The following is a 27,949-nucleotide window of genomic DNA, read 5'->3' as shown; positions in this document are numbered from 1 at the left end:
TTCTAACAAAAAATGATAAGGCATTTTTTGACATCTCTCTTTTAGGGTCTTTAACCGCACACCATAAACTTTGATTGCAACCCTGCAACTGCTTCTTCTTCTGCAGGTAAACCTTCAAAGTTCTCACCGGGCATAATGTTCTTTCCATTTCATTCCCAACTAATTGAGAAAGCCCTTTTACTTCGAAAGTCCTAGGCCAAGGTCTCGAGGGGGGGTTTTCATTTTTAGCTAAAAAATAAAGGCTTAAAGGACAATACAGCCGAATCCTTCTTAAAACCCACTCTCAAGTCAAGCGCTTGCAGCTCACTCACTCTTTTCGCAGTTGGCGAGAGTATATAAAGAAAATACATTTTCTAGTTAAGTCCCGGAAAGTAGCTTTATCGGGAGGTTCGAATCTCTCCGACATAAGATATTTGAGAACCTCATCCAGATTCCAACTAGGGGTGAGAGAAGTTCTTAATTTTGTAGTTTCAAATGATCTAATTAAGTCATGCAGATCTTTGTCATTCTCTATGTTCAGGCCCCTATTCCTGAACACAGCTGATAACATGCTCCTATAACCTTTAATGGTTGACACTGCCAGATGAGATTCTTCTCGTAAAAACAAAAGAAAATCAGCGATTTCGGTCACAGAGGTATCGGAGGAGGACAGCTTCTTCGCCTTACACCATCTACGGAAAACTTCCCACTTCGATTGGTATATCCGCATGGTTGAGGACCTTCTTGCTCCAGCAATTGCTTTTGCCGCTTTGCGAGAAAAGCCTCTCGCTCTGATCAATCTTTCGATAGTCGAAAGGCAGTCAGAGCGAGAGCGTGGATATTCTTGTGATACCTCTCGAAGTGGGGTTGTTTGAGCAGATCTGTCCTTTCGGGAAGAGATCTGGGGAAGTCCACTATCCATTCCTGTACCTCTGTGAACCATTCTCTTGCAGGCCAATAAGGAGCGATCAATGTCATCCTCATTCCTTCCGAGGACACGAACTTTCTCATTACTTCCCCCAGCATCTTGAATGGGGGAAACACATAAGCGTCTATGCCCTTCCAATCCATGAGCATGGCATCTATGGATAGGGCTCTGGGATCGTCCCCCAACGAACAAAAATTCTCCATCCTTCTGGATAGGAATGTTGCAAATAGGTCTAATTGAGGCTTCCCCCAAAGAGACCATAGTTGCTGGCAGACCTGCGAATGAAGGGTCCATTCTGTTGGAAGGACCTGGTTCTTTCTGCTTAATCTGTCCGCTCTTATGTTCTTTCCTCCTTGAACGAACCTCGTCAGGAGTCGTATCCCTCTTTCTTCTGTCCTGATCAACAGATCCCTTGCTAGTTGGTAAAGGGAGAAAGAGTGTGTCCCCCCTTGTTTTTTTATATATGCCAGAGCCGTGGTGTTGTCCGAGTTGACTTGGACCACCACGCCCCTGACCTCGTTCTCGAACAATTGCAGTGCCAAGTGTACTGCTAAGAGTTCTTTTGCATTTATGTGCCAGGCCTTCTGTTCTTCTGTCCAACTGCCTGACACCTCCTTCGTCCCTAGTGTTGCTCCCCACCCCGTGTCCGAAGCGTCTGAGAACAACACTAAGTGAGGGTTCTGATGAGACACGGATACTCCTTCGTTCCTTCTCAGCGGTTCTAACCACCATCGTAAGTGGTTTTTGATACTCTCTCCTATGGGAAAGGTATCCAAAAGATCTCCCTTTCTTCTGTTCCAATTCCTTCTTAGATGGAACTGCAAGGGTCTCATATTCAGCCTCCCTAGAAAGATGAACTGCTCCAGCGAGGAAAGGGTGCCCAGAAGACTGAGCCATTCCCTCGCAGAGCTACGTTCCTTCTCTAGGAAGACCGAGATTTTTTCCAACCCTTTCGAAATCCTTTCCTGGGATGGATACGCTCGAAAACCCCAAGAATCCATCGGAATCCCCAGATAGACGATAGTCTGACTGGGGATCGTGTGAGATTTCTCGAGGTTTACGAGCAATCCGAGAGATCTGATCAATTGAAGAGTTATCTCTAAGTCCTCCAAGCACTTTTGTTTTGTCTGTGCTCTTATAAGCCAGTCGTCTAAGTAAAGAGATATCCTCACCCCCTTTAGATGCAGCCATCTTGCTACGTTCCTCATCAACGCCGTAAACACCTGAGGAGCCGTCGAGAGGCCGAAACACAAAGCCCTGAACTGATAAATCCTTCCCTGTACCATGAACCGAAGATATTTCTTCGACGAATGATGCAGGGGGACGTGAAAGTACGCATCTTGTAGGTCGAGGGAGACCATCCAATCTCCTGGACGGAGAGCAGAGAGAACCGGGATGTCTCCATGGAGAACTTTGTCTTCTCCACGAAGCGATTCAATGCACTCACGTCCAGGACCGGCCTCCACCCCCCCGAGGCTTTCGGCACCAAAAATAGGCCGATTTGTAAAAACCCCGGAGTGCGGATCTTGTACTATCTCGATGGCCTCCTTCTCCAACATTTGCTGAACCAACCCAAGAAGGGTCTCTCTCTTTACAGGGTCTTTGTATCTCGCTGACAGCTCCCTCAGTGTCGTCGTCAATGGAGGTCTGTTTTTGAAGGGGATGAGGTATCCTTTCCTTAGAACTTGTAGGGACCAAGAATCTGCTTTCCTTGAAGCCCATGCTTCTGAGAATTTCAGAAGCCTGGCCCCTACTGGTGTTTGGAGGACTGGAACCTCATTTAGCGTTCTTCCTCGGAACTCTGATGGAAGATCTTCCTCTTTTTCTCACCTTCCCTCTCTTCCTTGGGGCTCGGCTAAAAGTTCTACCTCAAAAGGGCGGTTTGGGCAGGTCTTGGCTCCCTCTTCGAGACAGAAGCAGCTGGTCTAGGCTTCTTAGCAGAGTGTACCAGCAAATCCTGTGTTGCCTTCTCAGTAAGCGTATGGGAAATGTCCTTTACCAACTGAGAAGGAAACAGCTGTTTAGACAGAGGGGCGTATAAAAGAGAAGCCCTCTGTACTGGAGAGACTGCTTTGGTAAGAAATGAACCAAAGACAGACCTCTTCTTCAATACTCCTGTCCCGAACAGGGATGCCACTTCAGCCGATCCATCCTGCACCGCCTTGTCCATACATGCCAAAACACTATGCAAGACTTCTGGTTCCAAAAACTGAGGGTCTTGCGTCTTCTTAGCCAAAGCCCCAAGGGACCAATCTAGGAAGTTAAAAACTTCCAAGACATGGAATATTCCCTTGAGGAGATGGTCCATTTCTGACATTGTCCAGCTTGTTTGGCCGATGGAAGTGCATGTCTCCTTGCCGAATCCACCAAGGTCGAGAAGTCCGCTTCAGCAGATGAGGGAAGAGAAAGTCCCGTAGATTCTCCTGTGCTATACCAAATCCCTCTCCTTCCTGATAGCCTGGAAGGGGGACAGGTAAACACAGTCTTTCCCGCCTCCTCCTTGGTTTTAAGCCAATTTCCGACCGACTGCAAAGCCCTCTTCATTGATATGGTCGGTTGCATCTTCAAGAAAGAGGAAGACTTCGCAGCCTTCGTACTCGAAAATAAAGACCGAGGAGAAGGAGGAGAAGGAGGGGCAGCAGGACTCAGAGACTCTCCAAATTCTTTTAACAAGAGGGCTGTTAATGTCTTATAATCTGTAAGACCTGCCCCCTTGTTTTCTTCAGAGTCCGAGACATCTTCCAATTCTGGTTGAGTTCTATTCGGAGAAGAGTGTGCGACCGGAGGACTCCTCTCTCGGGAATGTAAAGGGCTTGTAGCCAACACCGACTGCAACCTGACAAGGGCTACGGCCGCCTGTGCGGCACCTTGAGTCCCTGCCAGGAGAAGGCCGATGTTGTTCTTTTACACTAAGGCCTTCCTGACAAGGACGACGGTCGCCTGTGCGACACCTTTCGTCATTACCAGGAGAAGTCCTTAAATGTCTTTCCCTTTTTCCATGATCAATTCCTTCCCGACAGGGGCTACGATCGCCTGTGCGACACCTAGAGACCCTGTCAGGGGAAAATTGATCTTGAGAAAAATCCCACAGAGGAGCCTCCAAGTCCGCTTCAAACTCCGATAACTCGTCCGAATCATATCCTGGATTGTATAAATCCTTGCGCCTGCCTGTCATATGATGGATGTCAGGCACTCGATATTTGGAAACAGGCTTAGGCTCTTCAGGTGCTTTATGCCTGGCTTCAGGCGCCTCAGGCGCTCCAGGCGCTTTGTTTCTTATTTCAGGCGCTTTGCTTCTCCTTTCAGAAGCTTGAGGCTCTCCAGGCGCTTTGCGCCTCATTTCAGGCGCCTCAGGCTCTCCAGGCGCTCTACTTCTCCTATCAGACGCTCCAGGCTCTCCAGGAGTTTTGCGTTTCCTTTCAGCCGCTTCAGGCTCTTCAGGCGCCTTGCGCCTCATTTCCGTTATTTGAGGAGCTTTACGCCTCATTTCAGGCGCTCCAGGCACTTTGCGCCTCGCTCCAGAAGTTTCAGGAGCTTCAGTCACTTTGCGCCTCACTTCAGGCGCTTTGCGCCTCATTTCAGGAGTTTCAAATTTCCGCCTCGATTCAGACGCCTCAGGCGCTTTCCTTCTAGTAGGAGATTTATATAGATATCTATATGTATCTTCTCGCCTTGACGGCGTTTTGTGCCTGACAGTAGCCTGACATCTGGCTGGCGCCAGGCTCCTGGCAGGCGCCTCGTCCGAGCTCTCAGAGAGTTCTAAAGGACAGGATATTTTAATCGGAAGAAATCTATCCTTCCTTCTAGGAGGATCCGATTTAAGAACTCCTACTAGCGAAGATATCTGTTTTTGCATATCCTCCAAAATCTTCGTAGCTACATCCTTCTTTCCAATCTCCGACGAAGGAGAAGGAGCTTCTGAATAAACCTCCTTCCTTCTCTTTTCCGGAGGATATTCTTCCGGAAATTCTTCAGGGCTTGAATAAAATGACGGATACTTCCAAGATCTCTTCGAAGGTCTCGACAATCTATCTGAACTCCATCCTTTTTTAGATGATGAATCAGACGAAGAAAAACACTGCTTAAGGACGTCTTTCCAACAACTATCCTTGGCAGCCCGGGACGTAACTACAGGGTCTGCCGAGGGGACGCCTGACCGGTGGGGATTCTCTGAAACCTCCCTGCGGCTTTCGACATTTCTTCTCCACTGGGCTTGGGAGCTTGAAAGAGGTCTAGGCCTGGGAGCGAGACAGAGCCGATCAGACGCACCCTCCACTTCACTGGGAACACTTTCACTGCACTTACCTTCCAGTTCCTTAATTTTTTGCTCCATATGCTTAAGCGAAGCTTTTAGACTCGCAATTTCGGATGTTGAGCTTGCCGAGTCAGATAATCGGGAGGGTAAAGCTGTATGGGAGGAAACAATTGGGTTAGCAATAGGCAATAGTCCGCTAACTGGCTCGTTAGAGACCGACCTACTTACTCTTTACAACTTTCTTAAGTAGGAATCAAGCAACTTCCATTCCTCCTCATTCAAATCCTTGCACTCATCACATGTATTCAATTGCGAGCATACATTCCCTCTACAATTTTTACAAGTGGTGTGAGGATCCACCGAAGCTTTCGGTAGTCTCACATAACAACTCTCATTCACACACACTCTGAACGAAATTGAAACATTAGACATAATGAGAAATTCCAAAACCAAAATCCAAAAACAGTCCACAATAGCGTATGCCAAACCAAAGATCCAATACGTCCAAATAGCAGTCCAGAAGATCAACGGCGTAATGAAATTCGAAAATCAAGTCAGGAGGAACTAGCAAACGATGTTACTAGTACCAGCGACAGAGAAAATCTGGCTCAAAATGGTAATAGTTCCTATTCCTGCCACCCAGCGGCAGGCGGCGGGATCACCTGACCTACCTGTAGTGTGTGCCGCGAAATTTGAATTTCTGTCGGGGACGACGGAGTCTATAGCTAAGTATATATCTGACAGGGAAGTTGAATGTATGAAACAGTTGTTTTAAAACTGGTTGACAAGTAGTCAGTGTTTTTCTTTTCTGTAAGTAATGGGGTCATTGTGTTTTTCTTTTCTGTAAGTAATGGGGTCATTGGACAATTACTCTCTTTCTTTTGACTTGTTGGGGTGATGAGTGGTTGGGTAATCTGGACAAATGTTGTTTCTGTTTGTAATGGCCTTATTGTACATATATTTTTTTACGTTTTTTCTTCTTCACTTTGCTTTTGTGAGAGCTTTCTTGCTCACTAGTTTTTACGTTTTGTATTACTTTGTGCCCCGAAGACATGTTAAATACACGAAAGTACTATGCACTGTCTTTTTTTTAAACTTTCCCTATGGCTTCAGCTAATATATACTATACTATATATAAAAGAATAGTTTGCAAAATATTATATTGTATGTGGAAAAGGATGCACTCCACTGGCTAATATTACTACTATGTATTATTAGAGGCCTCTGTTCATGTTATTTCTACAACTTGAACTTGACAATTATTCATTTATTCTGAAGTAATCAAATCCTAGAACAATATACAACAATCTACAGAATTTACAATTTACATCATCACTTCAACTGATTACAACAAATAACCCTTAAACTAGCTTGCAATGCCCTGATGAAATAAGGCTAGTACTTTTATTTTCATAATGCTCCAACACTGCACAAAAACATCATATAAATCTAATACAAAAAACTATCGCTACTAAATGATTCCTTGACTGAATTACAATACTGAATAACTACCTCTTGTCAAGGAATAATCACTGTTATAATAGCACTGTTATGATTACAATTCCCATGGATAATCCTTGAAATGAGGATGAGGGTAATCAGATATACAAAGGAGGTGTATCCTTACGGCAGCAACAAAACCCATCCCAAAATGTCACTCAGACACATGCACAATTTCTTTCCATATTCCCAGGCATGAACATTTATTTAAAATTTACATTAAATGACCAGAGTAAAATGTAAACAACAAAAATACTTACAGGTAATAGATAACAACTGCAGTTCTCTTCTTCGGGTGTTCTAGGAAAGTAGAGTGGAAACAAGATCTCATATATACTAACATCAATACCATTTACAACAAATACTATTCTCTCTAGTGTTGCACTATGGAGTTCCAAGAATCGTCTAACTGTTCCTGTAACAAAAGAAAAAAATAATTTTAATGCTATCATCAGTAGCACTAAAAATTAAATGATAATTAAGGCAAGCTTTACTGATCTATTGACTTCAGTTCAACAGAATACCAAGTTTTATTTCCTAGCACCTGCTACACAGAAAGTACTCAAATTAAGTTTTCCCATTCCACACAGTATAAAAATGTTAACATGCTACCTGCTACACCTATCCTTAACCCATTTAGCCTCAGGAGACATGTGTCATTTGAATTCATATAAAATGGAATAAAGACCAGCAAACTAAACTGGAAGCATGTATGATACTACTGAAGATTTCTCTTCAAAATTTCCATTTGATTTTATTATCCTCAACTTTCTACAATACCAAATACATTTTTATTATTAAACATGATATTGTTAAGATACAATGAAGTTTTATACATACTTACCTGGCAGATATATACTTAGCTATAGACTCCGTCGTCCCGACAGAATTCAAAACTCGCGGCACACGCTACAGGTAGGTCAGGTGATCTACCATTCCCGCCGCTGGGTGGCGGTATCCGGAACCATTCCCGTTTTCTAAGCCAGATTTTCTCTTCCACCTGTCTCCTGAGGGGAGGCTGGGTGGGCCCTTAATCGTATATATCTGCCAGGTAAGTATGTATAAAACTTCATTGTATCTTAACAATATCATTTTTATACATGCAACTTACCCGGCAGATATATACTTAGCTGATTGGCACCCTTGGTGGAGGGTAAGAGACAGCTAAATACACACAAAAAATTAAAAATAATAATGGGAAACAACAATTGTTGTAGGATATCAATCCTTGGTTCTTACCTGTCTGGGCAGAAGACTTCATGATTACTGTCATTTAGTCTGCATGCCTCAAGAGCTTCAGCGAGGTAAAGACCTATAACCGAAAAGCCCTTCTGGATCATGTCAATGGGGGCTAGCCCGCTTACGCGACAGAGCCTGCATGGATCGTGCCAATGGGGGCTTACCCGCTTACATGGCAGAGCCTGACCTGTATCTTATCAATGGGGGCTAGCCCTCTTACTCACAGAGCTTTAGTTTTACATAATGCACAACGAGGAGACCACAAGTTAATCCCGACCACCTGACCCTCCTAACCATGTTAAATCTAGGAATTGAAAGGGGTTATTCCTATACCCTCTTCCAATCAACCATAAAAACCAAACACCATAATGCTAAAATTACATTAACTAACCTAATTAGGATTAACCTCAGCTCCTCCTCCCAGCACTAAATCCGCGGAAACATATGCTCCCAGTGAAAAGCACTTCTCATAAGTAACTCTCACATCTCTTAGATAGTGAGAAGCGAACACCGAGTTACACTTCCAATACGTGGACTCTATTAGGGCTTGAAGGGACCACGTTTTATGAAAGGCCATTGAGGTTGCTATGGCCCTCACTTCGTGTGCTTTCACTCTGAGGAGCCTAAACTGTTCTTCTCCACATTTAAGATGCGCTTCCTTAATAATGTCTTTAATGAAAAACGTAAGGGCGTTTTTTGAAATAGGTCTTGTCGGATCCTTGACCGAACACCAAAGACTTTCTTGCGTACCTCCCAAAAGAGACTTTCTTTGTAAATAAAATTTAAGTGCTCTTACAGGACATAAGGTCTTCTCCTGTTCTTCCTCCGTAAGAGAAGAAAGCCCTTTCACTTCGAAGCTTCTAGGCCATGGTTTTGATGGGTTCTCGTTCTTGGCTAAGAAGAGAGGCTTAAAAGAGCAAATTGCAGCCTCCTTCTTAAAACCCACTCTGTCTTCTAACGCTTGAAGTTCACTTACCCTTTTTGCCGTAGCTGGGCGAACAGGAACAGAGACTTCCTTGTCAAACCTCTAAAGGAAGACTTATTGGCAGGTACGAATTTTTCAGACATAAGATAATGAAGGACTATATCCAAATTCCAACTGGGATTCTTTGTGTTTTGACTTTTTGAGGTCTCGAAAGACCTAATAAGATCATGTCGGTCCTTATTGTCCGACACATCCAGGCCGGCCCCTATGCCTGAAAACCGAGGCCAGCATACTTCTATACCCCTTGATCGTAGAGACAGCTAGGCCACACTTTCTTCTAAGGTAAAGAAGAAAATTTGCAATGTCAGTTATAGAGGTACTGGAAGAGGATACCTCATGCGACTTGCACCATCTTCTAAACACCTCCCACTTCGACTGGTACACTCGTAACAAGGAAGGTCTCCCGGCTCTTGCGATTGCTTTTGAAGCTTCTCGAGAAAACCCCCTCGCTCTAACAAGTCCTTCGATAGTCTGAAGGCAGTCAGACTTAGAGCGGGGAGGTTTTTGTGATACCTGTCGAAGTGGAGCTGTTTGAGAAGATCGCTCCTTAGTGGGAGCGATCTGGGAAGATCCACCATCCACTCCAGCAACTCTGTACCCCAATCTAGGGCTGGCCAAAAGGGGGCGATCAACGTCAGTTTCACTCCTTCTGAGGAGGCAAACTTCCTTATTACTTCCCCTACTAGTTTGAAGGGGGGAAAAGCGTACCCGTCTAGTCCCTTCCAATCCATGAGGAGGCCGTCTATTGCTATCGCTCTTGGATCTGCGATCGGGGAGCAATAATTCTCCAACCTTTTGTTCCAGTTGGTTGCGCACAAGTCTATGTTCGGCCTTCCCCATAACCCCCATAACTGCTCGCACACTTGAGGGTTGAGGGTCCATTCGGTGGGGAGGACTTGGTTTTTTCTGCTTAGCAGATCCGCTCGAACATTTCTCTCTCCCTTTATAAATCTCATTAGCAGAGAGATCTCCTTCTCCTGAGCCCAAAGCAACAACTCCCTCACTGTCTCGTAAAGGGAGAATGAATGGGTTCCCCCTTGCTTTCTGATATACGCTAGGGCTGTCGTGTTGTCGAATTGACCTGAATGATCGATCCTGAGATCTGCTTTTTTGAAAGTGTAAGAGAGCTAAGTGAATGGCTTTCAACTATTTCTTTTTGTTTATGTGCCAGAAAAAAACCACCTGTGCTCCTTCCCAGGTGCCTGACCACTTTTTTCCTTAACCCAACGATAAGCTCCTCACTAAATCTTGACGCGTCTGCAAACAACGCTCGGAGAGGGCTCTTTATGTGTAAGGATACTCCTTGAGGGCTCTTTATGTGTAAGGATACTCCTTGAGGGCTCTTTATGTGTAAGGATACTCCTTGAGGGCTCTTTATGTGTACGGATACTCCTTGAGGGCTCTTTATGTGTAAGGATACTCCTTGAGGGCTCTTTATGTGTAAGGATACTCCTTGAGGGCTCTTTATGTGTAAGGATACTCCTTGAGGGCTCTTTATGTGTAAGGATACTCCTTGACCGAGTTTCTTTGGGTCTAGCCACCACCGAAGATCTTGCTTGATCTTGTCCGTGATTCTGAACGATTCTTCGAGGTCCTGGGAACTCTGATCCCAGTTCTCCTTCAGATAATACTGAAGGGGTCTTAGGTGCAGTCTCCCTAAGGAAACGAACTGCTCCAACGAGGATATGGTTCCCAGCAAACTCATCCATTCCCTCGCGGAGCAATGTTCTTTCCCTAGAAAAACTGACACCTTTGAAAGGCAGCGTTCTATTCTCTCTGTTGATGGAGACACTAGAAAACCCCGAGAATCCATCTGAATCCCCAGATAAACTATGTTCTGCTGGGGATTCAGCTGGGACTTCTCGAGGTTGACTAGGAGTCCCAGTGACTGTGTCATCTTTAGTGTTACCGAAAGGTCCTCCAGACACTGATCCTTCGACTTTGCTCGTATTAGCCAGTCATCCAAATACATCGAGATCCTGATTCCTTTCAAATGTAGCCAATGCGCCACATTCCTTAGGACACCCGTGAAGACTTGAGGGGCCGTCGACAGTCCGAAGCAAAGCGCTCGAAATTGGAAGACTCTTCCCTGTGACATGAATCTGAGGTATTTCCTTGATGCCGGATGATTGGCACATGGAAATATGCATCTTGAAGGTCCAGGATACCATCCAGTCCCCTGGACGAAGAGCGAGAAAGCATCAGAGGAAGAAGTCTCCATCGAGAACTTCTTCTTGATCACCAAAGAAGTTTCAGCGCACTTACGTCTCAAAACCAGCCTCCACCCGCCCGAGGCTTTGGGTACCAGGAATAGACGGTTGTAGAAACCTGGTGAATGGAGATCTTGAACCGGTTCTATTGCCCTCTTCTGCAGCATAAGATCCACTGCTTGCAGGAGAGCTTGACTCTTGACAGGATCTTTGTATCTCGCCGTTAACTCCCTTGGAGTTCTTGTTAAGGGAGGATATTCCCTGAAGGGGATGAGGAATCCTTTCTCGAGGATAGAGAGGGTCCAGCTGTCTGCCCCTCTCTGCGCCCAGACTCTGGCAAAGTTCAAAAGTCTGGCGCCTACAGCTATCTGGAGGACTTCTTCTTCATTTTGGCCTTCCCGGCAGGTCTCCTGGAAGGGTTCCTTTACCTCTGGTGGTCCGGTCTCCTACCTCTAAAAGGGGTTCTTGAGGAGGAAGAGGCTCCTCGAAAAGGGCTGCTGAAGAGGTGCTTTCTCCTTCTTTGAAAGGGAACAGCGGGCTTGAACCTCTTTGCTGATTGTGTCAGTAGATCCTGCGTAGCCTTACCAGCTAAGGATTTCGCTATATCCCTCACCGTGTCCTGTGGGAAGAGGTGGCTAGAAAGTGGAGAATATAGCAAGGCCAACCTCTGCAGAGGAGAGACTGACTTGGACAGGAAAGAACCGTACACTGATCTCTTTTTTAATACTCCCGATCCAAAAAGGGCAGCCACTTCCACCGAACCGTCCATCACCGCTCTGTCTAAACAAGATAATACACTCGAGAGCTCCTCCATACTGACAAATTCGGGATCTTGGGCTCTCTTCGCAAGGGCTCCCAGAGACCAGTCCATAAAATTAAACACTTCTAGTGTCCTGAAGAGGCCCTTTAGGAGATGATCTAGTTTCACAACATCCCCCAACGTCGCTGTTTTGCTGAGAAGGTAGATGCGAGCCTCCTTGAAGAATCGACTAAGGAAGCGTAATCTGCATCTGCGGATGAAGGTAGTCCTAAGCCCACCATAGGCTCCTGGGTCACGTACCATCTTCCAGGTTTACCCCGTTTAGCTTTTGAAAGGATAGGGCATGAAAAAAACAGTCTTGCCTGCTTCTCTTTTAGTTTTAAGCCACTCTCCAAAGGCTTTGAAGGCTTTTTTCATGCTAAGGGTAGGACGCATTTTCACGAATGAGGATGTTTTTGGAGACTTTGTGCTTGACAACAAAGACCCTGGAGAGGGTGGATCCGCTGGTTGAAGCTTATCCCTGAACTCCTTCAACAACAGCAAAGACAATCTCTTATAGTCAGAGACTACTAAATCAACCGGGAATTCCTCATCCGAGACTTTTTCTAAGTCTCCGGCTGTAGGAGATCCCTTCGAAGGAGAGCGGTTCTTAGAAGTAGAGGGACTTCTCTCAAAAGAAGAAGATCGTCGTCCGTGCGACCTATTCTTGCTACTGCAAGGCGCAAGGGAGCTCGTAAAGGCAGGAGATCTCCTCTCAGTAACCTGTTTCCTACCAGGTGAAGGGCTCCTACTCTCAGAAGAGCTCATAAAGTGAGAAGGGGTCTTACTCCGACCTAAGCTCCTACAAGGTTCCTGGCGCCTGCTTGACTCCTGGATTCCTCTTGACTCCTGACGCCTGCTTGACTCCTGGCGTCTGCTTGACTCCTGGCGCCTGCTTGACTCCTGACGCCTGCTTGACTCCTGAAGCCTGCTTGACTCCTGGCGCCTGCTTGACTCCTGGTGCCTGTCCTGACTCCTGGTAAGCTCTTGACGCCTCTCACTAGACTCCTGGCGTCTGGTAAGCTCTATACGCCTACTAGATTCTTGGCGCCTACTAGGCTCTGTCAACTCCTGGCGTTTGAAAACATCCTGTTTCTTAGGCTCTTGACGCCTGACCTGGTCCTCAGTAGAGGAGTCCGACTCCTGACCTCTCCGTAAAAACGTCGCTGAGCGTTTGCTCTGAGAGCGGCTACTGCTGGGAACTTTCCTTCTATACAGAGGTGAGGATCGCCTAAAGGGAGATCGAGAGAGTCTCTCAGGTGACGAACGCCTGCTAGAGTGAGAAACTTCCCTTCTACCAGGAGAAGAAAACTTCGATCTCTTCACTGGAAGGGAGGAGTCTTTCCTTCGAGACGAATCCGTATGTAGAGCGCCTACCAGGGAGGATATTTGTTCCTGTAGATTAAGCAGGAAGAGCTTAGTCGGGTCTTTGAAGGGTAGGAGGCGACTTGAGGAGACGGTCTTAGCTAGCACTTCCTTCTTACTACTCGAAGGAAAATTCTCTGGAAAGCGCTCAGGGCTAGAATCAAAAGCGTCTCCTTTCGGTGCAACCCACGATCTCTTCAACGGACGAGACTTCGAAGCAGAGCTCCATCCACGCCTAGACGAGGAGGAGTCCGACGCGGAAAAGCACTCTTCCAGGATGCCTTTTTCTAAAAACGGCTATCCAAGGCAGCCTGGGTCGTTACTTCAGGATCTGCCGAAGGGATGCCTGATCATTGGGGATGCTCCACATCCTCCCTGCAGCTTTTGACATTCCTCCTCCCCTGGTCCTGGGAGTTTGGAAGAGGTCTAGGCCTAGGAGCAATGCGGAGCCGATCAGGCGCCCCCTCCACTGCACTGGGGTCACTGTACTCACTGACACTCTTACCTTGCGTTTCCATAGCTTTAAGCTGATCCTGAAGCTCCCTGATCGAGGATCTCATTCTTTCCGTTTCTGAAAGTGAATCCTTAGATTCAACGCAGGGAGAAGGGGCTGAGGTTATGGGAGAAACATCATCTAGCTTGTTAGTTTTAATTCAGGTTCCAAATGAACAGGGAATCTACTCGAGCTTTTGCTGAAGTTTTTCTAGCTCTATCCATCTCTCTTTTCTTAATATAAGAAGCTAATTCCTTCCATCCTTGTTCTGTAAGTCCCTCACATTCAGCACAAGTTCTATCAAATGCACACTCAGAACCTCTACATTTAATACAAGGTGTATGGGGATCTACCTCTGCTTTAAACAACCTAGTTCTGCATTCGTCCCTTGCACACACCCTAAACTTAGGTGTTACCTTAACTTCAGCCATATTAATAGAAAAAACCAAATCCAAGTCCTAACACAGTCTACAATAAGCGTATACCAAGCCAGAGAAAAAAAAGAGTACTTCACCAAATCAGTCCAACCAATTCTCGGCAAACGAGCAGAATTCCAATCAGGAGAGACCAAACAACAGTTGTTGCTGGCCTCAGCGACAGAGAAAATCTGGCTTAGAAAACGGGAATGGTTCCGGATACCGCCACCCAGCGGCGGGAATGGTAGATCACCTGACCTACCTGTAGCGTGTGCCACGAGTTTTGAATTCTGTCGGGACGATGGAGTCTATAGCTAAGTATATATCTGCCGGGTAAGTTGCAGGTATAAAAATATTCTATTCAATGAAAACTGTTTCAACAGAAACTGCTAAACTCTTTAACAGAATCAGACAGAACACCTGACTTATTAAAAAAAAAAAAAAACTCCCACAATATCTGCATGCATTATTATAGATCTTTCCATTCAGAAAGCAAGGGAAAACATACAACAAGAAATTCTTTCTATAACTTACGTAATGCAATGTGTGCACCTTGATCTGGAGGATAGCCTCGCTTCACCGAATTTATGACACAAAACGCAAGGGTCTTCACTTTCTTGTCCACAGCACACTCCAAAGTTCGCCTGTTTGGAAATGGTGCCCATGAATCTGTGGGTCTCACATTACATATACAAGAACACTGCCAAAAGATAGCTGACACCTAAAGACATATATACAAAGAATCGATATTTCTAAATTATTTTTTAAAAATTATTTGTAAAATGTAAAATGAATTTAAGAGTTATAAAAACAAAGAATTTTTATAGAATTAAGGGATGTACAACACTCATAATGCTTTGGATTTCTTCCTTGCCAAAAAACAGAACATAACCATTCAAGCAATTCTCTTTGTATTTCCATATTAGTTTTCTTACATTTTTATCTATTTATTTAGTTAGTTATACCATCTTATTTGTTCTCTTCAAATAACTGATTTCTTTTGTCTGTATTTCCTATTACCTTCTATTACTTCTTTCAAATGAACACCATATTCTTTGGATGCCAGAATTTCAATCAATGGCCCCTGTGGGATTGTTCCATATGAATAGGGTTCATTTTCTGAATAATAATAATAATAATAATAATAATAATAATAATAATAATAATAATAATAATAATAATAATAATAATAATAATAATAAAAAACTATAGCAATTTGATCACAAAAAGGGGCTTCACAGGATCATACTAACGCAAGCAACAACTGTAGCACTAGGCCACACAAACACATTGGGTTGACCGCACTAAATACTATCGTGCCTATACACAAAGTTCAAGAAATTCGTAACATATGAACAAAGCAGAGCAACTGAAAGAATTAAAATCCAGTCAAATTCTTAAAATCAATTTTACGTGGTTCATATAATCTGTCTGATATAGAGAGAAATATGATACAGTATATACTACGTATAGTTATTAGTGAAAAGATATGAAACAACATATTCCTCTCAGGCAGTTATCAATGAAACAAATGATAAAATTACTAAAAAACATTCTTAAACTGTTCGGTCAAAGAATAATACTCCTCAAAAAGATATGACACTCGTTTCTTTAAGGTAGTCACCAATTCAACCAGCAGGAAATCACTGAATAAGAGTTTCTTTTTCTACTGCTTTTTGGCAGGAAAAAGCCCTCATTCATGAGTGTTGACAGTTGACACATTTAAAATATGGGATATGGGTTTTACCCCAAAAAATCAGGAGCCTTCATTTATCTATTAATGGGGCACGGCATTCAGAGTATAGATCCAGTATCTTACCAGCCCCTACAGTCTAACACCCAGTCAATGAAACATCCCATGTGTAATCTTGGGAAAAATTAGATATAAAAAGCTGTAAATTGTTTTGTAAAAGTGAATAAACAAAACAAAAAACCTAGATTAAATCCAAAATTTTCTGAATCATTAGGATGTGCTTCACCGAATGGGTCTCACTGTTCCCCGGGGGCAGGAAGTAACTCGAGACAGCCACTCAGTGAACCCTCTTTCCCCATTAATGATAAAGGCACAATCTTACATCCTGTTCTACATCAAAACTCAATGAATGCAGTCAAAACAATTCATGCCATATGTAAAAACCAAGTTTTTCAACAAAACGACATTCTGAATCTATCTGGTCAAAAAAGAGAAGTATCCAAGCCATCTAAAAGTAGTTCTGTAGAAAAAGATAAGTATAAAAAAGTTCTGACTCTCATGCTATGCTTGTCTTTTCACCATCAGGAAATCACTTAGGCAAGCATTATCAATAGAAGGGAGAGATTCCTATGCAGATAAAATTTCTCAGAGAACATGCATAATCATTTTCAAAGTTCTTTGAAAGGTGCCATGTCAATGCATACAGAGTAAATATCTTAAGCTTCATTGATCAACAATGCCTTCTTCCACATTCAAAGACAGATCATAAACTCTGTACAATGCACAAAAAAAAATCATCACTGATTTAAGACTCACATTTACCAGATACCCACCATCAGTGGGTTTTCTTCACGTCGCCCTCAAAGAACAGCTGCTATTCAGTGCTTGCAGTGGAACTTCTCTTAGTCTAAAATATGTTTAGGCATCAAGAGCAACTCCTTCCAAAACTGCAGTAATGCATAAGCTCTTTTAATTTCCATAATGAAACTTCCCTAGCATTTAAAAAAAAAAGATTAACTCATAATCATTTTCTACACCAAATACCAAGGCCCCTAATCAAATGATATCATCAAACCATCTCCCCTTAAAAGGTTTCATCTCAAACTGTTTTGTATGCTGTGAAAAAATAAATTTTACCAAACTTATAAAGATAACATAAACTGTAAAACAAGCTGTTATTAGTACACACTATGAACTAAACACACGAATCTAGCAAAAACTAGTTTCTCACGAGGCACCTATAAGTAAACAGACATTAATGATATCCTTCTCCCCCTGCAAGATAACAAGAACTTCATAATCATATGACACATTCATTTTGCATTTAATACTTCAGCAACATCCAATGAAGTAATCAAACTTCAATACATGTCCTGCTAATGCAAATAGTTGTAAAATCAAGCTTACAATGTGGGAAAAAAAAAGTGCCAACATGAAGAGCTGCTGGTTGGGATACAAGTAGCCTTAAAATCTTCTGACCACAACTACTTTCTCTGTAAATTGAAGAAAACATTAGGTATCTTCTAACTTGACTGCATCTACACCAACAGACTCAACTCAAACTTAATAGTATACTGTACTAGTATACAGTTACTGGATGACTACTGAAGTTCATATATGTAATGAAGTACCCAACACTTTGTTAATTGCTAACACACCACAAAACTTATAAAGCCCATGTACACAAATACATAAGATATCGAACATACTGTGAATCCCAACTGAAAAAGAACCCCCTTAATCAAAGCAGTCTACTAAAGATGTCGCATCATTTCTTAGGGAATTGTGAGGATTAGGTCCCAGTCCACACAACACCTATTTCTAACATCTTTTTCATTTCTCCTCTGACAAAAAACATATTCACTATTTCAGGTATCATTCATTATTGATCTATTTTATTAATTTGGAGGCTAGTAAGTAGTTGTCTTCATATGGAAATATCAACAATGTGACCAAAATAAATGACATAGTATGTTCTTTGTAAAGTCTCCATTAAAAGAGACTAGTAACTTCAGACAGACACAAAGCTCATGCACACATAAATAAAATGGATGTTCCTTGGTACATGAACTACACACTGTAATCTGAATAATACTTTACATTAAATACCCATATATCTGTCTCATAAAAAACGTGGCAACTTTTTATACTTAAATAACAATAATTTACACTATCAGCAACCATAAATGCGTCCCTAACTGTAAAATTTTCAATAAAATCATTCCATTATCTGTGTAATAAATGACACACGCTATTCTAATTTGCCAAATCTGTGAACTGACACATCACTACTTCTCCAATGTAATCTTGCCTGCAGAATCTAAATTATTAACAACTTTTAACAAAAGTTGTTAAAAGTTGTTAACAATTATTAACAAAACAAAAGTTGTTAACAATTATTAACAAAACATTTCAACCACCTGACAATAACACTGGACTGCATCACAGCAATGCTATAATACCAGATAAAGTTACATAATGTCCAATAATGCATGAGAAACCGTAAAAAGGAAGGAGAAAAATCTAACATAGGAACAGTGATAAAATGAACAGACTTATATAAAACAAAGAGTATCAATAACCAAACTCCTCCTTCAAAATTCAGCTTATAGAAAAAAAAGAGAAAACATATCATTCTGACATAAGACAGAAAACTGAAATCCTTTACAATGCGATCTAGAAAATCAATCCTTCTCATGATTATGAGCATAATACTAAAATGTAATTAGGTCCATAATTGACCTGAACAAAAGCAGCAAGAGAAACTTCCATCAATGCATAACAGTACAAAAATTCTAACTATCAAACCAATGTTCTCACCAAATCTTCAGATATCAATGCTTTTATTTATGAGTAACATAAAAGAAAAAGACATGAGAGGTTTTAAGGCATCTGCACAAAACCAATCAACAGAAAATAGTAGCAGCAATAGCTAAGAGATTACATACTTAAATCACAAACTGGAGCAATGATGGTTATAAACATAGCAATGAATATAACAAAGTAAATAGAATAAAACGATTATAAAAATGATTCACTTCCCGTTCAATCTTCTGCAGAAAAAGATACACTGTTAGCAAATGAGGTCAGTAGATAGCCATTGCATAAAATGTCTTCATTCGAGAAGTAAAATGAATAATGAGCTTGAGGCCTAAAGTATTCTCTGAAAATGTAACTGTAATAACAATAAACTTCAAGACCAAACCCAACCCAGTTCAATGTACTTTTCATAACTAGTTCTAAAAAATTCATCCTAAACTGATTTATAACAAGACTAACCATTCACATTTTAAATACGTAAAGGCATTTCTGGTGCAATTCTCACAAAACACAACACAGCTAACATAGCCATGTGCTGAAAGCATGAACGTATGACATTACTGCTTGTACAATGCAGGAATTGTACTCTTCCGTGTTACAGGGCTGAATTGATCAACCAAATACTGTAGTATTCACAATACACACACAACCATGCAGACTAATACGTACGTTCACTACACTACTGTACTTCATCAAATCGAGCTTTTTCATACTAGATATCACAAAAAAATGTTTACAGAAACACTCTACAACTTAACTATACAAAGCAATTATCATTTTAAATCGAGTCTACAAAAACAGAAGGGAAAACAAACTTTACTTTACTGATCAAAGCTTTGAGTGTTTTGGTGCTTTGTGCAAAAAATCGAAAGGTATCTACTATACAAGGAAATCTCTAGACTTTACCTGTAGCAATAATGCAATGAGCTTTCAGCAGCAGTATGGTACTTGATATTATAGCGGGGACCAACTGTGTGTACGACATAACGCGCTGCCAATTTGTAGCCATCTGTTAAAACAATCTCTCCAGTTTTGCAACCTGATGTGAAAATATTCCGTAAGCATCCCCACAAAAAGTCAAAAGCACCTTATTTCAAATATCACACTAAGCACAGCCATGTAACTATCAAAAGCTAACACAGTACTGCACAGTACACTGAATGCCATTTATTGTATTCTAATGAAAAAGGCCTGCCCAACAGCACACAGTATCACAAAAGCAACAACAGATATACGTATATATGCTTAACTAAAATGTATAGTATTCTCTGCTTTAGATGACTAGTTGAAAAATTCACATCACCAAAGACAACATCATCTTGAAAACACACAAACACTGTACTGAAATTAGTGACCTTACTATAGTTTCTTTCAAATTCTAAATGGTTGAGTATCCATCATGAGTAATAAGATTAAATATAACAGATATTAAGCATGTGCAGCAATTTCTGCATCAAAACATCAAGTTATTTCACTGATGCAATAAAAACTTCTTTCTAAAAATTCATTTAGCAGAGCAGTTCAGCAAACAATCTAAAAACCATATACGCATTACACACTTTAATTGCTCTCATATTACCAGTAACTTACACTAAGAAAAAGGGAGTTACTTGGTATAACAACAGCAAAACACTGCCAATGCAATGAAAAAAAATCCTAGTCAAGAAACATAAAACCTAACATATACAAATGTATAATCAAGTATACTTTAAAATGTGTCAAGAACAATACACAAGTTACTCAACTGCAACATCTGAAGAGATTTCAGGAATGACACACAGACCTAATTACAAGGATATCAGGACTAGAACCCTCAAATTGTGCAAACAAAGAATTTTTCAGGAAAAATAACCAGATCAAATGTTAAGGTATGTACTATATACATATTTCTGAAATAAGGATATCACTGGAATACCATAACCAAACGAAGTGAAATAATAGTATACAGTACGGGAACTAAACCATTACTGTACTTTCATACCTTAGACAACATGACTTTGCAAACAGAGGGTGAACATTCAAGCAGTCATGAACAGAATCAACTAGAGAGCTTTCAAAATCCACACCTAAAAGAGACCAAATGATGGAAGTTGCAAACAACACAACAACACTTACTCTTGATGTTGTTATAAAGCTCATGCTTCATTTCTGGCCCTGCTTTGAAAATAAGCCTCTCACTGTAGCCATTTGGTTCACACAGAGATTCATTTGTACTATGAACTATAGCATCAGCATTTAGTTGTGTAATGTCTCCAGCCCTGAAAAACAACAAACAATTATACATCTTGTCCCAAGTCTTACCATAAGTCTTACATTATGGTAAAGTGAGAACCTGTTAAAAGTCACTTTACCAAAAACAAAAAATCATCAGTAAAGTGTTTATATGATATGCATCACTTATGAGAAAGCAATTAATGAAGTATATTGTACCCACATAACCCTATAGGAAACAAGACGATACTACATACTTAAACTGCATTTCAGGTAAAACTATTTACATTTAGTTTTATGAATATAAACTCAAGCTAAACAAATCTCCTAAATGCTTTAAAAATTCTATGGCATACGGCACTTGAACTTCAACAAAACAAATACTTAAGAAAACATCTAGACACTTGACACTTCTCTTCCAGATCACAAGGAATGCAGCAAAACTTCGGTTGCCTAACAGCTAAATCAATGGCATGAAATTATATTAATAAAATGGAGTAAGTGCCTAACAAAATATGTGTAGGTCAATCTAAGCTTTTCATTCAACAATTGTCGTGTCCAAATAAATAAATATCAATTTCAACATTCCATCACTTTACTTGCACCAAAGACAAAAATCACCCCTATGGTATGAAACTGAGAATGTCGTCAGATACAACTACACGTTCATCTAAAATTACAACTAGCATACAGGTTAATTGAAAATGAAGTTTTTATTGTAAAACTAATATTGTAATACTACCTGACACCTGAACTAGCCCTGGTCACTTACCAGCCCGAAACCATCATTTATTAAAAATTTACCAAATCTTTGGTTAAAATAAACGATCAGTGTTGCCAATCTCCTGGCAAACACCCTCGTTACCTAGTTACCAGCCCACCGCTAGTAGCCCTGCCTCACGGGCCGGTCACACCTGCCCTCTCACGTCAATCAATAAACTCAATAACTCTGTATGAGAGGGGAGGAGGGTGGGAATCATTCAGGTGTTCAGGTAGGTATTACAATATTAGTTTTACAATAAAAACTTCATATTGCAATACACCCCCTGAAACGCCTGAACTAGCCCGATTAACAACATTAATTTGGAGCCGTGGGGAATCAAATCTGCCCGGCCCTCCACTGTACTAGTTGTCAGTCAATATAAATTGAGTACGCGAGTCAGTCTCAAGTTCATTTGTCACTCGTCCAAGCTAATCTCCCCATGTGTGGCCTTCTAGGCCTGCCATATGTGGAGGGAAAAACTCCCTGCACCTCTAACCCTAAGGTCAAAACTCATTGAGTGCGGAAGGGATACAAACCTGTTTCCTCTCAGCTGGCTATGTGCCTCACCTGAGTAGAGGAAAAACTGAAGACCTCCCATGTGGGCTCTCGGCCTCTCATGTATGGAGGGAATCTGAAGACCTCCCATGTGGCTCTCGGCCTCTCATGTATGGAGGGAATCTGAAGACTCCCATGTGGCTCTCGGCCTCTCATGTATGGAGGGAATCTGGAAAGACCTCCATGTGGCTCTCGGCCTCTCATGTATTGAGGTTAACTGAAGACCTCCCATGTGGCCTTAGGCCTCTTATGTACGGAGGAGACAACCATGTCCATCGGTGCGTCTGCGACGGTGTCGTCGATCGTAGTGATGTCCTCTTGTAGTGTTTTGTACCTGCCTGTCTGTACTCTGCCTGGTTGGCACTTGAAAGAATACCCTCAGATAGACCTAGGACATGTTCTTTCCTATCTGTCCTAATACTTAAAATCCTCTTGTGATATATCATATCATGAATACCTTATACATATTCCTAATAGTCGCTCCCTACTCTAATACTAACTCAGACAGCAAGATTGTTGGGGTTTTGGGTTTAAAAAATAGAATTTAGGCCAAAGGGCCGGAGTATTGGGACCTATGAGGTCAGTCAGCGCTGAAGGGAAATTGAGAAAAAGTTTGAAAACAAGGTGTGAAAGGAAGAAAAAACCTCTGTTGCACAATGAGTCCAGTGTTAGGAGAGCGTGGAAAATAGGATGAGAGAATATGGAGGAGAAATATGAAATCAGAAAGTGAGAGAGAGAGAGAGAGAGAGAGAGAGAGAGAGAGAGAGAGAGAGAGAGAGAGAGAGAAGAGAGAGAGACCAAACACAATCGTCTAGGATAAAGAGAGAATATAAAATCAGGGAAAAGAGAGAGAGATAAAATCAGGGAAAAGAGAGAGAGAGAGAGAGAGAGAGAGAGAGAGAGAGAGAGAAGAGAGAGAGAGAGAGAGAGAGAGAGAGAGAAATTACGATCGTCTAATATCTCCACCTCCGCAAATTGCAGCAAGTTAAAAGGGTATTATCTTAACGATAATACTCGTATAACTCCGTACAGCTATGAACAACCGAACGAGAACTTGTTGCTAATGCGATCGACTCCTATAACAACATCACTTTATTGTATTGATCAGCGTGTGACAGTAATCGAATCCGATAGCAGCTGAAGCTAATAAGGCAAAATTACGTTCATCAGCAACCTGGACAGAAGTCCCGAGCTTTTGTATGAATTCCAACGCAGCCGTGGTAAAAGAAACTAATAGCATGAAAGAGCTCATTACTGTTGTTTTCACACAGACAAAGGATTAATAACGTATATAAAGTGTAAGGTTCGTAATACCTATGAAAACGAGTGAAAAACGAACGGAATCCTAAATTTAACGCCATCTAACCCGAGGGAAAAACTACCTTCCAATGAGACGTATCAGTCAAATTTTTGGTCTTAAATTACATCGTAGACGAACAGTTATGACTTCGTTACATAAGTTAAGTATCCAGTATTCATTAATATGCTAACTAAGGACAAAAACATTAGCCGAGACCAAGTGATATGGTTGAATCTGAAGCCAAGGGAGAAAAAAAAAATAGACTAGCCAGGCATCCTTGTCTGTCTAAACCACACCTCCTTACAATAGTGCTGTTTGACGACAAGCTAGTGTAATTGTAATTTAATTGAAAAGTAATAAAATAATATTTAAAGGTAATTAAATTAACTTTATTAGGCCTAATATTAATTTCAGTTGTCATTGTAATTTGATAATACGACTGGTAATAATTTGTAACTGTAATTGACATAAGCTCAATGTAAATACTGACGGCAATAATCTGTTAAACGTATGAAGAACGTCATACATACAAATTCCTTATATCTGACTCTGATTATATGCCCCAAGATAGATACCTCATTGACTATATTAAATGTCAACATAAGTTGAAGACACGTCTCCCTTTAAGACGTTTGTACAAACTTGGCATAAGTGAGAGTGTTGTTACGTTAGTCATTTTAGTCAATCAGGAGAGAATGAGATGGATACGGCGAGTCGGCGACGCAAACCCGTATTCGTCATCCGCTGATTCCAGCGTGAATGACTGCCGAGTTTAGTGTTTATACTACGCCAATATGATGATACACATGATACAATTATAATTTTGCTTAGGTCGGACAGAATCCGATCTTCATTCTGTTCGATTACATTCATATTAATTATCCTCAGATCGGATTCTCGTTCGTTTTCAATTACACCTGTATTGAATTATCCGAAGTCAAGAATGCCTTAAGCCTACAGCGTTAGCCAATATAAAAATAAACTACCGATATGTTGTACAGCGAATACTTTAGGTTAGGCTAGGCTAACTGAATATGCATACGATATCATCGTGAACACTAGGCTAATCGTAGTTAATTTTATTCGATTTCTCTTCATACTGAATATCGTAAGTCAATATGCATTGAACGGAGAATTAGTTGATATTAACAATTATCGTATCGTATACGTAGAGGAAAGTAACCTTAAAGACGAAGGAGCATATCTGAAAAACCAACCCTGGCCTAAAAGCTTCTGATGCAAGGAACTCGAAGCAGGAAAAAGCCTAAAGATGCTCTAAGGACACTGTGCCTCTAAAAACTACTACTTTAATAGAAACCCGACCCGAAGAAGCCGCACTTCTCTTCCTAAAATGACAATTTGTCGAAAATTGCATTTTTTCCTAACTATACAAACCTGAGGTCCTTTAACAATAGGAAGTAGCTAAGCGGCAGCTGGAACGGTCGTAAGCTTCGAACAAGGGGAGAACGGTAGTTAACTGCTTGTCCGATCGTCGCGCGCCGCGCGACTGGGAGGTAAACAAATCACTTTTGCTTTTGGCCCATGCAAAATACGCAGAGTGAGGGGTGGCATGAGGAGGGACTTTATGTTAAAGGACCTCAGGTTTGTATAGTTAGGAACAAAAATGCAATTTTCGACAAATTGTCATTTGTTCCGATACGTAATACAAACCCTCGGTCCTTTAACAATAGGAAGACTGATTCTTGGTGGGAGGAATCTGAGTCTTTTGATGAACAGACTGGTGTTTCGTCCATCCCTGGAATGCCTCCCTGGTCGTAAGAGCGAGGAGGGATCCAAGCCTCTGTCCGATTGATCGAGGTGTGCACCGCAGAATCAATGGTCAGACCTCTGGGCCGAGTACTAGAGAGGCAAGCGTATCTCTTCGTACAGCATTGTAAGAACTTTTTCCTTCATGAGCAAATGTAAAGTAATGGGTTTGTCTCATGTTGGCATCCACTTCTCCCCCTTGTTGGAGAAGTGGTGGATATTTACTCCTATCTCTAGTTAAAGAGATAGGATGGAGCTCTGTTGAATAGCTTACCTGCATCTGACTTCCTTTCCAGCAAGGTAACGACCGTATCCCTCTGCCCACAGGTAGAGGTAGAAAAAGATGGTGAAGAGAAGCCAGTCACTCTCTCATTCACACATGCATTCTCCCAGTCATACCAGGAATCGATGCTGTTCTGCCTGCTCGGGTGCTGGGTAAGCTTACACAACGTGTTGAGCAGCCACCACAGGTCCAAGGAAAAAGTAATCCAAGGACTTGTGGGGCAATATCCCGAAGGTAGAAGGACGTGAAGGTGGTCTGGTTGGCCCAGACACCTGCCTTCAGGACCTGCGCCAGGAGAAGTCTTACGGAACGCTAAGGAGGGTACCCCGCGGTCCGATACCTCTGACTTAGTGGGCTATCGGTCGGAGCGTACGGATGTCGTCGCTACCATCAGCTTCGTACGCTCTCCTGATCACCTCACGTAGCCAGAAAGAAAGCGTGTTTCTTGGAGACTTCTTTCTTGGTAACCCCAGTGCTAACGAAGAGGCGTCGACACTCAGGCCTGAGATGTCGAGTTCTCTTCAGATAGCGCCGTAGCGCCCTCACAGGACAAAGCAGCATCTCATCCGCATCATTATCGTGAAGTCCAGGAGGGGAGGGGATCGTGAAAGACTCGAATCTGTCGTCAGGGATCGACCCCGGCGGATCTGAGTCTTAGCTACGAAGTTCGGGACGAAATCGAGCGTCACAGATCCCCAGCCTCTGGTATGTTTAACCATCATAAGAAAGGCCATGTAGTTCCCCTACTCTCTTCGCCGATGCCAGGGCCAGCAAGAAGAGGGTCTTGAGGGTCAGATCCCTGTCTGACGACTCTCGGAGTGGCTCGAAGGGTCTTCGAGTCAAACTCCTAAGTACGAGAGTCACATCCCACGCAGGGGGCCTGAGTTCCCTGGGTGGGCAAGACCTTTCGAAGCTCCTCATTAGCAAGGATATCTCGAACGAATTCGAGATGTCCAGTCCCCTCAGTTTTAGGACGAGCGCCAGTGCTGCTCTATATCCTTTAACTGTGGGTACTGAGAGGAGCTTCTCTCGGCGAAGAAACACGAGGAAATCCGCTACCTGCTGAAGAGTGGCTCTGAGAGGAGACAGACCCCGTCTACGACACCAACCACAGAAGACGGCCCACTTCCCCCTGTACACAGCTGCAGAGGACTGTCCTGACGTGTCCAGCCATCTCTGTTGCTGCGCTACGAGAAAAGCCTCTCGTTCGCAAGAGATGGTGGATAACAGCCAGCCGTGAAGTTGAAGGGACTGGACTGCGTGGTGGTACCGTTCTACGTGTGGCTGGGCTAGAAGGTTGTGCCAGGGGTGGGTAGTTCTCTCGGTGCGTCCGCAAGAAGAGCCACAGGTCCGGATACCAAACGGCTTGAGGTTGTTTGGGAGCCACCAGGATCATTCTGAGATTGGGAGTGACCAGCGCTCGACTGATCACTTTCCGAATCAGACAGAAGGGAGGAAAGGCGTAAGCGAAGAGGTTGTCCCAGGGGTGTTGGAGAGCGTCCTCTGCAGCTGCCCATGGGTCCGGCACAGCTGAGAAGAAAACCTGAAGTTTCCTGTTGTGCCGGGTGGCGAACAGGTCTACGACCGGTCGCCCCCACAGGTTGAAGAGCCTTTCCGCCACATCTTGGTGTAGAGACCATTCGGCTCCTTATCACCTGATCCCGACGGCTGAGCTTGTCTGCTACTACATTCTTCTTGCCTGGAATGTAGCGTGCTGACAGCTCTATCGAGTGAGCCGTGGCCCACTCGTGCACCTGCACTGTCAACTGATGGAGCGGAAGAGACACTAGCCCCCCTGCTTGTTGACATATGCCACTACTGTGGTGTTGTCGTCACATCAACAACCACTGAGGTGTCCCACCAGCGGTCCTCCGAAAACCATCTTGGAGTAGCGTTGAACGCCCGTACCTTGAGTTCCAGGACATTGATGTGAAGGTGCTTTTCGTGATGGTCCCACACACCTGCAGTCAGCAACTCCTCCAGGTGTGCGCCCCATCCCTCGGTCGATGCGTCTGAGAACAGAAGCATCTCCGGGTGGGGGGTTGGGGGGGGAGTGCGTATAGGCACTCCTCTTAAGAGGTTCTTGTCGTCGAGCCACCAGGCTAGGTCCTGCCTCACCTTGTCCGTGATAGCCACGGGGAAAGTAAGGAGGATCCCTGGCCTGAGACCAACTCTCCCTTAGCCTCCACTGGAGAGACCGCAGGTGAAGACGCCCGTGAGGGACTAACTTCTCGAGTGACGACAGATGGCCGATCACGGACTTGACATTGCTGTGCTGCCTGTTCCTGCCGCGGACAGGAACCGGCCGGCTGCCTCCCTGAATTTGCTGATACGCAAGTCTGCGGAAAGACTTGCCCTGCTACCGTATCTATCAGCATACCCAGGTAC

At 42.8% G+C, this 27,949-nt stretch overlaps 1 protein-coding gene across 2 annotated transcripts in view; it reads right to left on the bottom strand.

The window, feature by feature from the left end:
* LOC135204311 (protein GDAP2 homolog) overlaps positions 1–27,949 on the bottom strand; it is a 128,025-nt gene that overhangs the window by 90,058 nt on the left and 10,018 nt on the right. For both annotated transcript variants that reach the window (XM_064234478.1, XM_064234477.1), the window contains exons 3-6: positions 20,798–20,940; positions 19,589–19,721; positions 14,704–14,813; positions 6,923–7,077 (exon numbers count right to left, since the gene is read on the bottom strand). In XM_064234478.1, coding sequence (XP_064090548.1) covers positions 6,923–7,077; positions 14,704–14,813; positions 19,589–19,721; positions 20,798–20,940 — 541 coding nt within the window. The remainder of the gene's footprint in view (positions 1–6,922; positions 7,078–14,703; positions 14,814–19,588; positions 19,722–20,797; positions 20,941–27,949) is intronic.

Source organism: Macrobrachium nipponense, chromosome 44 (assembly GCF_015104395.2).
Source record: "Macrobrachium nipponense isolate FS-2020 chromosome 44, ASM1510439v2, whole genome shotgun sequence".
Taxonomy (NCBI): domain Eukaryota; kingdom Metazoa; phylum Arthropoda; class Malacostraca; order Decapoda; family Palaemonidae; genus Macrobrachium; species Macrobrachium nipponense.
This window is presented reverse-complemented; position numbering and strand designations above follow the sequence as displayed.